Source organism: Phaseolus vulgaris, chromosome 7 (assembly GCF_051622355.1).
Source record: "Phaseolus vulgaris cultivar YP4 chromosome 7, ASM5162235v1, whole genome shotgun sequence".
NCBI classification, from domain to species: Eukaryota; Viridiplantae; Streptophyta; class Magnoliopsida; order Fabales; family Fabaceae; genus Phaseolus; species Phaseolus vulgaris.
The window spans coordinates 30,036,162-30,047,500 of NC_143504.1; the positions used below are offsets into that span (position 1 = coordinate 30,036,162).

Consider the following 11,339-nt stretch of genomic DNA (forward strand, 5'->3'; position numbering starts at 1 on the left):
CTCGACTGCAGGAACCCAATAAAGGGGAAACCCCTCGAGCAGCGTTGGGCTTTGCTGGGTAGCAGATATTATGTAGAACCTGCCTTTCCAATCTTTAAACGATTGCTGGTACAGGCCCAAGATCACTCGTCCAGCAACTCCATTCAGGCTGACCCAAGACCTATCCCCAGGGTTCTTCGCCTCGAAGAAATGTAGGAAGACGTCTACAGAGGCGTTATGCCCAAAGTAGTTGCAGAGGATCTCGAATGCCCGTATGAAAGCCCAGGCATTCGGATGGAGTTGGCAAGGGGCGACGTTCAACTCCATCATCAGCTCCTTCTCAAAGAAGGTGAAGGGCAAGCGCAACTTCAACCTTTTGAAGATGGCAGAGTATATGAAGGTGAAGGGCACCTCATTGGTAGTCCTATCGTCTGCGCAGATTGGCATCCCTCGAGGAGGAATGCGTATACGAACGTTGAAATCATTCTCCCTGTCGATGGCGCAGGAGGGCTCATCAGGGTCGTTGCTCAGAAGGTTTTGAGGTGGCCTTTCGGTAGTTGAGTGGAAGTTTCGGCCAACAATGCCAGGGGGGCCCAGTCATAGACCCTGGCGTTGTCCTGATAGTAAGGTGCATCAGGTGGAGGTGACGCTGGTGCACTTGCTGAAGGCTGTGCACCAGAGGATGAGGCGACGATGCGAGCAGTTTGCTTCAAGCGAGCCATTGTGAGATAACTACAATGGAGGAAAGCAAAAAGTCAGATGAACGGAAGAAAAGGGAATGATGAATGGTTCGGTGAAAAACAGAGGAAGTGAAGGAGAAAGAAAGGTCCAGGCGAAGAAGAGGAAGAGGGAGAAGTAGAAAGCGAAGTGAGAAACGCAAAAAAACCTAGCGCGGGTTGAGAAGAAGAAAAACAAAGAAGATGAATGCATGGTAGTGAAAAGGGTGAATGCAATCGGTGAAAAGAACCTAAATAGATCAAGGAAGAAGAAAAGTCATACCTTTAGATGATCGCGGAAGGTCTTGAGGTAGAAAGCTTGAAGAAAGTTGGGCGCGTAGAGAGGAGATTTGAAGTAAGTCTGAGAGTTGGAGTATTGAAGAAGATAATGAAACAGTGAAGGCGCGCGCCTATTTGAATAAGGGAAGCATTAGCGACACTCCACGCTGGCCGTTGATGCGTCCACGTGTCGCGAGATTAAGGGAGGAAGTCATAACGTCAAAAGGCAACACGTGAGGTGGCACGTGATGTGGCCCCACTTGCCACGTGGACCGAGGGCGCGACCACTTAGTCTCTTCGCTGAGAATGAGTTCACAGCTCGAGACTGGGGGGCTTGTGACCCGGTCGGTCATCGGTAGTCGATGATGTCAGCATCAGATAACCACGTGGACCACTCGCAGGGTGGCACGTGGATCAGGTGGCAGAGAAATCAGGGAGGAGATCACCCAGTACGGTGATCGGTGGTCAGTAACCGAGTGGCCACCGACAGATCAGTTCCAAGATAAACACCCGGGGGGAGAACGCGAGAAGCAATAAAGCACCGATCAGTCATCGGGTGCGTGGTCATCGGGGTTTCGTGTTACATGTAGTTAAACTGGGACTGAGATTCCCAGCGAGAGCGTTACGCATGGACTTCGCATGATCATATCTCAGAGAAAGAGGAGCTGCTCGCCGGTAGAATCGTGCACGAGAATGGCCTGAGGGAGTTAGTAAACCAGTCAGTGATTGGTGACTCTCTTAACCCATTACGTGCATGACATCGTGAAGGGGAAATCGTTTATGCAGAGAGCAATGCTTGGTGAGTATGCCTAGTCCAGCCACACCTGGCGTTCTCCTGGGAGTGTGCGATTCACCCAGATGGAAGAAACACGCTAAGTTACTCCGCAAGGGAATAACTTAGGCGCACAAAGAGATGCGCTAGAGCCCTTCAGGTAGTGGCACGTGTACGGTTAGATGTGAGTTGCATGCCTCCACGTGTCACCATCTGAGAGGGGCGCGGCCAAGATAAAGGTGCACTCCGCGTCGTGAAAGGTACACAAAAAACACACACACCCACGTTTTTACGGATTGTGGTACGTTTTCGTACAATAGCGTAACAGAATTCTGACACATGCAAAGGATAGCGTAACAGAATTCTGTTAGGCACAGACACAGAGACAGAGAGATTCAGTGAGATTTTTGTTGGTGGTTCTGTGACCTAACTTGAGCGTCGGAGTGCAAACGGCCGCTAGAGGCGTCGTCTGTGTTTTTTGCAGGTTGCGCTTGAAGTTCCCGGAGAAGGTTCTAAGAGCATTCTTGTGGATAACACAGTTGCATAGGCGGGGTAAGGAAGCGACAAAGCAATTCCTCCACGCTGGAGTTGGCAACAGGATCAGTTCCCTTGCCCCGACTTCTGGCTAGGGAATGATGATCTGATAACTTCGTCCTTCGTATTCGTACCCCTTGAAGGCCCTAAACAAGCCTTCCTGATCTTTCGGCGATGTCCCTCTTTCGGCGGTCTCTGATCACTTGGTCGCCTAAGCTCACATACGGCGACTATGACACAAGCCTGGTGACCGCCGGTTAGATATGCTAGAGATCGGAGAACGCCAACTTAACGATTGGCGACTACACAGACTTCCCAATGTACTTCCCTTCCGTCAGCCAGGTGTTCCGCTCAACACGCCTATTTTATTGCTTGCTGCCACGTCATCACTCCTGACTACCTGGTCGGTACAATTTTAATTACCTATTTCCAAGAGGAACAAAGGCAAGGGCAGCAACAAACACATACTAAATACACCACACACATTGGAAGACCCAACAAAGAAGAGACAGCAAAGGAAGTGCCAATAGAAAATAAACAAAGGGAGTTTCATCTAATTTCTTTGCAACTTAACTCTTGTTAATTACTTGTTAATTAAACAATTAGACGGTAAGTGTGTCTTCAAGGGCTACAAGTGTCCAAGAAGCCTCACCTAGGGTGGACTAGCTTAAAACTATCTAGCTTAGCTTTTGTTAATTGTTTTAATTACATCAATTGCCTTAGTTAGCTACGCTTGGTTTTTTGTCTTGTTTAAGCTTTGATAATTTTGGTTGGGTTGTTAAATAGTTTGCATTGTTTCTTGCATTAAAAATTTGATTTCTCCAACCTCAATGTGTTTTAAGTGGTTTACCAAGAGAAAGATTTATGGAAGATCTTGAGGGATAGTTTTTGGCTAAGGCAAGACTTGGTATTTAAGTAGTCCATTGTGACTCACCTCTCTTACCTGGAAAACTACCTTCTTCAACTTCCCTCATTTTTCTCAAAGTAAAACATTTCTAGACACAAAGTTCTAGTCATGTCTTCTTATTCTTCAAAGTCTATGGAAAGTGATGTGAAATCCATCAAATCCCTTTTGAAACAACTTGCCAAGGATGTTCAATTAATTTCCTACAGACAATTGGAGAACGAGTCTAAAATCAATGAACTAACTATAGCAAAGGAAGAGAAATCTCAAAATTCCAAAAAGACACATACTCATGCATCGCATTCCGAAGATAATGAGTCTCTAGGGGAGGAAAGCCTTAGAATCAATGATTACTAGCAACCACCCCCTACAAGACATAGGCAAAGGGAGCAAGAGGGCCCAAGGGAGGTTAGGGTAGACCTACCTCATTTCCAAGGTAAGGAAAACGTAGAAATATATCTAGATTGGGAAACGAAAGTAGAGCAACTCTTTGCTTGCCATAGGGTGAGTGAAGAACGAAAGGTACCCTTAGCCACCCTTAGCTTCCAAGGGAATGCCATGTATTGGTGGACCTCTCTCGAAAGAGAAAGACGTCTTCATAGGGAACCTCCCATTGAATATTGGAATGACCTTAGGGGAGCCCTAAGACGTCGCCACATACCTTCCTACTACCATAGGGAGTTAATGGACAAGCTCCAAAGACTCCAACAAAAGAACATAAGTGTGGAAGAGTATAGGCAGAAAATGGAGCTCTACATGATGAGAGCATCCATTAGAGAGGAAGAAAGCACCACCATATCTAGATTCCTTAGTGGCCTCTCTCTTGAGATAAAAGATAGGGTTGAACTCCTTCCTTATCAAGACTTGAATGATTTGGTTCAACTTTGCATTAAAGTTGAGCAACAAAATTTGCGCAAAACTTCAAGTCAAAGGGTGGGTTCATACTCTAGCTTTTATCCCAAGAAAGACTATAAGAGGGAGGGTAGCACATCTAGAGAAAAACCAAAGGAAACTACCAAGCCCTTAGCAAAAGATGCCTCCATCCCACCCATCCGAACTAGGGACGTTAAGTGCTTTAAGTGCTATGGAAGAGGGCATGTGCAAGCACAATGCCCAAACCAAAGGACTTTGTTCTTAAAAGGTGTAGACGAATACACTAGTGGTGAGGATGAGACAAGTGAGAGAGAGGAAGGGGGAGAGGATGAGAGGGTAGCTCCATTAGAGGGAGAATTGTTAATGATTAGGAGAACCCTCAACAATCAACCTAGCACATCCATGGAAACACAAAGGGAGAAGATCTTTCATACAAGGTGTAATGTTTTAGAAAATATTTGTTCCCTCATTGTGGATAGTGGATCTAGTTGTAATTGTGGTTGTGCTAGAATGGTTGATAAGCTTAATCTACAAGTAGTTCCTCATCCAAAACCTTACAAACTACAATGGATCAATGAAAATGGGGAACTAAGTGTAGATAAGCAAGTGGAAATCAAGTTTTCCATAGGGAACTACAAAGACAAGATTTTATGTGATGTAGTGCCTATGGAAGCTTGCCACATTTTATTAGGGAGACCATGGCAATTTGATAAGAAAACCTTGCATGATGGTCTCACTAACGAGATTTCCTTCACCCATAAGCATAGGAAGTTTGTACTTAGTCCTTTACCACATTCTCAAGTGGTAAAAGACCAAATACAAATGAAACATAAGAGGGATGAGGAAAAAAAAAAGTGCTAGAAAAAGAGAAAATCCTTAGGGATAGAAAGGCGTGGGAGAAGAGTGTTCCTTCCCACAAGGTTGCTCAACAAGAAAAACCTTTTGAAAACATCTTGGAAAATTTGCTTCTTGTTGAACAACCTAGCCTAATCTTTTGTAAGGGAACACTTGCATGCACTGCCACAAGTAATGAACCCATGAGTCTACCTCATCAGGTGAAAAATCTTTTAAGTGAATTTGAAGATATATTCTCTAATGAAGGACCCATTGGACTCCCTCCCATTAGAGGTATAGAACATCAAATTGACTTCACTCCGGGGGCAAGCCTACCAAATAGGCCCGCTTATAGAACTAACCCCAAGGAAACCAAGGAGATAGAGTCACAAGTTCAGGACTTGTTGGAGAAGGGTTGGGTTCACAAGAGAATAAGCCCTTGTGCTGTACCTGTCTTGTTGGTGCCAAAAAAAGATGGAAAATGGCGTATATGTTGTGATTGTAGAGCAATTAACAACATCACCATCAAGTATAGGCATCCAATCCCAAGGCTTGCTGACATGCTTGATGAGTTACATGGGTCAACCATATTTTCTAAAATTGACCTTAAAAGTGGGTATCACCAAATTCGAATCAAAGAGGGTGATGAGTGGAAAACTGCTTTTAAGACCAAGTTTGGATTATATGAGTGGTTGGTGATGCCATTTGAGCTCACTAATGCCCCTAGTACATTCATGAGGCTCATGAATCATACCTTGAGGGATTGTATAGGTAAATACGTAGTAGTTTACTTTGATGATATCTTAGTGTATAGAAAAACCCTAGAAGACCATCTAAGTCACCTTAGGGAAGTTCTTCTAGTGCTTAGGAAAAATAGTTTATTTGCCAATAGTGATAAATTCACCTTTTGTGTAGATAACATAGTTTTCCTAGGTTTCATAGTTAACAAAAGGGGGGGTGCATGTTGATCCCGAGAAGATCAAAGCCATCCGAGAGTCGCCAACTCCGCAAAATGTCAACGATCTAAGAAGTTTCCATGGGCTAGCTAGCTTTTATAAACGTTTTGTACCTAATTTTTCAAGCTTAGCTTCCCCTCTCAATGAACTTGTCAAAAAAGATGTTGCATTTTGTTGGAGTGATAAGCATGAGCAAGCCTTCCAAAGGCTAAAGGCTCAACTTACCAATGCACCAATTCTAGCTCTCCCAAATTTTTCTAAAACCTTTGAGATAGAATGTGATGCATCAGGAGTGGGCATAGGTACGGTATTGTTGCAAGGTGGACGCCCCATTGCATATTTAAGCGAAAAACTCCATGGTGCCACCCTCAACTATCCCACCTATGACAAAGAGCTTTATGCTCTTGTGCGAGCCCTAAAGACTTGGGAACACTACCTTGTGTCCAAAGAATTTGTAATCCATAGTGATCACGAGTCTTTAAAGTATTTAAAGGGCCGCATAGGAAACACTGGATTGTATATATGTTGGTCCTTCCAAGATGACGCCAACCCCACTATATATGAACGCAATAACATGATGAAGATATGATATGAACATGTTATGGATTCAATAAGAGTTGGAATATGATTAGACACTTTTTAAGAATTGGATCAATGTTCTTAATCAATCCAGAACTTACCAAAACACAAGTAACCAAGCCAAACTCACATAAAACCCATTTTTTGGTCATATGAACCATGTGAAACAAGGAAGAACACAAAAGCACCGTTTGAAACTCCAAGAAAAACATTTAAAACCACAAGAACATAAAACTAAAGCAAATTACCGAACATAAACACAAACTAAACAAGTTCTACCGATTGAAACAACAGGAAACAACAAAGACATGTTTTAGGGTTTGTTTTGGAATGGAAATGGAGGAAGAAGATGAAAAGGACAAGGAAACTTATGTGGTTGGAGCTCTTGGAAATGTGCACGCCACTTGAAGGATGGTTGGCTTCAAGACGAGTGTTGTTGCCGCCACTTGAGAGACCAAGAATTCACTCAAGATAAGACTAGAAGAGAAGAAGACACAAGTCTCTCAAAATCACTCACCAATTTGGTAGAGGTTCATTACTCACAAAATCAATATTATTATTTCAAAGACCTAAGCCTTGCTTTTATAATGAGGAGGACCGGTCATAAGTACAAGAGAAGCTTACAAGAGAAGCTTTGAAAGGTTACCTTCTAACTCCTCCTATTCTAACGCCTAAAGGTTCTATACAAAGGAGGTGTCTTAGGTTTCCCTCTTTAGCACCTTCCTAAACAATACTCTATATGTTTTACAATTTTATACAAAAGTAATTATAAAAAGAGAAAACATTTAAAGTCTACTACCTAAATCCTTAGCTTTTCTCCTTGTAATCCTTAGAGGTATAAAGGATGATGACCTAATGTGTCTTTGAGAATCTTGAACTTCAACCTCATTCTCTTCTTCTTCTTGATCTCTATCACCACTACCCTGTTTGTTCGAAGAACCATATACAGAAAGCACCCATCTGAAACCCGTTCCTTCCTGATGTGTAGTTGCCGAGGAGAGTTCTACCACAAAGTCAGCTTAAACTTGGCCCTTGATGGGGCCTCTAGGCTCATACTGTACGTCAAACTCAGAAAGTTCTACTGCCTAACGCATCATTCTGCTTGCTACATCCGGTTTTTGTAAGACCTTGCATATTGGGAGGTCTGTCATTACTATCATAGTGAAACTCTAGAAGTAGTGGCGAAGCCTTCGTGCCGAGAACACTACTATTAGAGCTGCCTTTTCTAAGGCCTAGTACCTCACCTCTGGCCTTTGCAGTACTTTGTTGAAAAAGTAAATCAGCTTCTGCACCCGATCTTGCTCTTGCAATAGAACCGAGTTGATCGCCTTCTTCGTGACCGCGAAGTACAGGCGTAGTGGGGTACCCAACTCTGGCTTGCATAAAACTGGTGGGTTGGCCAGGTACTCCTTCAGCTTCACAAACGCCTCTTCACACTCTTGGGTCCATACGAACCTGTTGTTTCTCTTCAGGCATTGGAAGTAAGGGTGTCCCTCGCCTCCTCCTGCCGATACGAATTTGGACAGGGCGACCATGCGCCCTATCAACTGCTGCACCTCTTTGACTGAGATCAGGCTCCTCATGCCTATTATCGCAGCTCACTTCTCAGGATTTGCCTATATCCCGCGTTCAGAAAGTAGCAATCCGAAGAACTTGCCTGCCTCAACCCCAAACACACACTTCTCTGGGTTCAGCTTCAACCTGTACTTCGCTATCATGGTGCATAACTGTACCGCCCAGGTAGTCGGAAGTGATGACGTGGCAGCAAGCTATTATATAGGCGTGTTGAACGAGGCATAGCTTAAGGACCTCCCAAGTTTGAATGTCTTCCCATCGATCTCTCTCTCCACCATGCCTCTTGCAGTTTCAGTACAGTTTTCTCGGGCGATCTCTACGCGGGTTACTCCGTCTTCTCTTGTGGGCCTGGTAGTAACAAAAAACACCCCTCTCTTCGTTTTAAGGCTGTTTTCATAGCACCTCTTTGCTTCCTTCTGGTCAGATTTGATGGTGATCACTGCCCCCTCAAGGGAAGGCAATTTCATCTTCATAAGCCTTATGGAGGGAACTGCCTCCAACATGTTCAAAGCTAGTCTTCCTAACAGTATATTATAGGATGAGGGAGCATTAAAAACGAGATACCTAATGTTGGTAGTGCGTGAGGTCGCGCCGTCCGTGAACGTTGTACTCAACTCGATGTGCCCGCGAACCTCCACTTGGTCCCTGGCAAAACCATACAAACATCCGGTGTAGGGCCTTAACTGGTCTGTGGACAGCTGCAACTGGTTGAAGGTTGTCATGAACATCACGTCGGTTGAACTTCCTTGGTCCACTATGACGCGGTGCACCCTCTTTCCTGCTGTGACCAACCAAATCACCACCGGGTCATTATCATGAGGCACGACATCCTGGAGGTCGGCCTTTGTGAAGACGAGGTCGACATCCAGGATCTGGTCTACCTACTGTACCGCCACTGTACTTCTTTTGCTGGGAGGCAGTGTATCCTCCCCTTGAGAATCCTCCTGAGATCACAGGCACCTCGTTCCTTTGATCCGCCCTTGCTGGTCACCAATGCATCGTCCTGCTGCTCTTGAAGATAATCCTTTAAGAAACCGCCTTTCACCAGCTCATCCCGTTGATGCGTCAGGGACAGGGAATTGCGTATGTAGTGCTCATTTGCTTGGTGGCTGTTTCGACTTGCCCCAGCACAAAGCAAGCCAAAACGTGAGGGGGATGCTTGGACCGCACCAAATTCTTCCCTGGCGCAAAGGTGGCCGGATTGAGGAGTGCACCCCCCATATAATAGTTAAATATGCAAAAGGCACTTTTGTACAAGTAGATACACTTTTTTTGAGTAGACATAAGTTCTGTTTTGGGACCTAGAGAACAAATTTTCACGAGAATTTTTGCAGGGATCCTCATAAAAATGGTACAACATTGCCTGCAAACAATTATAATTTTTCAACATGGGGAAGTATTTTTTTTTTTCCAAAGACCCGAAATGTGGAAAATTGGGAAAAATGGAAAAACGTATCTAGACATCGTATTTTTGGGTGATTTTTTCCAGTCCATCACACATTAATATCAAGAAGGTCCCCACCAGGTTTCGTTAAGATTGGCCATGGTTTCGAATTTTCATAAATTTTTTTCAAAACGCTCTATTTTCCAACATTTCAAAAATTCAAAACCACATCAAGATGGCTTGGTTTTGCCACCAAACCTTGTAAACCTCATTCTGGATGCATTTGTGACACTTCCCAACCAAGAATTCTAAAAAACCATGACTTTGAAAATTTCATGATTCATGGCAAACCACCCAGTCTAAAATTTTAGTCAAAACACCTAAATCACCAAACTTGGCTATGCACCAACCATACCAAGATTAATTCCTTTTGTCCCCAAACTTTTCTCACATCACTTTGGAGGCATTTATGAGGTTTGAGTCCAGCCACATTTCCAAAACCTTGATTTTCGTTTTTCACCCCCAACTCCACCAAGTCAAAAAATCAAGCCAAATCACCAAACTTGGCTATGCACCAACAACACCAAGTTCAATTCCTTTTGCTCCCCAACTTTTCCCACAGCACTTTGGAGGCATTTGTGAGGTATGAGTCCATCCACTTTTCCAAAACCATGATTTTCGTTTTTCACCCCACACACCACCAAGTAACAAAATCAAGCCAAAACACCAAAATCACCAAACTTGGCTATGCACCAACCATGCCAATATCAATTCCTTTTGCCCCAAACTTTTCCCACATCACTTTGGAGGCATTTGTGAGGTTTGAGTCCAGCCACATTTCCAAAACCTTGATTTTCGTTTTTCACCCCTCACACCACCAAGCCACAAAATCAAGCCAAAACACCAAAATCACCAAATTTGGCTATGCACCAACCACACCAAGATCAATAACCTTTTCTCCCAAACTTTTCCCACATCACTTTGGAGGCATTTTTGAGGTTTGAGTCCAACCACTTTTTCAAAACCATGATTTTCGTTATTCACCCCACACATCACCAAGTCACAAAATCAAACAAAAACACCAAAATCACCAAACTTAACTATGCACCAACCACACCGAGATAAATTCATTTTGCTCCCAAACTTTTCCCACATCACTTTGGATGCATTTTTGAAGTTTGAGTCCAGCCACTTTTCCAAAACCATGATTTTCGTTTTTCACCGCACACACCACCAAGTCACAAAATCAAGCCAAAACACCAAAATCACCACACTTGGTTATGCACAAACCACACCAAGATCAATTCCTTTTGCTCCCACACTTTTCACACATCACTTTGGAGGCATTTGTGAGGTAGAAGTCCAACCACTTTTCCAAATCCATGATTTTCCTTTTTCAACCCACACACCCCCAAGTTACAAAATCAAGCCAAAACACCAAAATCACCAAACTTATGCCTCAACCATGCTAATATCAATTCCTTTTCCTCCCATACTCTTCCCATATCACTTTCGAGGCATTTTTGAAGTCTGAGTCCAGCCACTTTTCCAAAACCATGATTTTCGTTTTTCACCCCACACACCACCAAGTCACAAAATGAAGCAAAAACACCAAAATCACCAAACTTGACTATGCACCAACCACACCGAGATAAATTCCTTTTGGTCCCAAACTTTTCCCCCAACACTTTGGAGGCATTTTTTAGGTTTGAGTCCAGCCACTTTTCCAAAACCATGATTTTTGTATTTCACCCCACACACCACCAAGTCACAAATTCAAGCCAAAATCACCAAACTTGGCTATGCTCCAACCATGCCAAGATCAATTCCTTTTGCTCCCAAACGTTTCCCACATTACTTTGGAGGCATTTGTGAGGTTTGAGTCCAACCACATTTTCCAAACCATCATTTTCGTTTTTCACTCCCAAACACCACAACCTAACAAAATCAATCC

General features: G+C 43.7%; 1 protein-coding gene across 1 annotated transcript; it reads left to right on the forward strand.

The window, feature by feature from the left end:
- Positions 1 to 3,742: 3,742 nt before the first annotated feature.
- On the forward strand, positions 3,743 to 4,918 carry LOC150025867 (uncharacterized). The gene has a single exon (XM_090304784.1). It carries the CDS (start codon positions 3,743 to 3,745, stop codon positions 4,916 to 4,918), a length of 1,176 nt encoding a protein of 391 aa, XP_090160910.1.
- Positions 4,919 to 11,339: the final 6,421 nt, after the last annotated feature.

Excerpts from the sequence above, each read along its gene's own strand:
- LOC150025867 (XM_090304784.1), top strand. The coding sequence starts at position 3,743 with ATGTATTGGTGGACCTCTCTCGAAAGAGAAAGACGTCTTCATAGGGAA.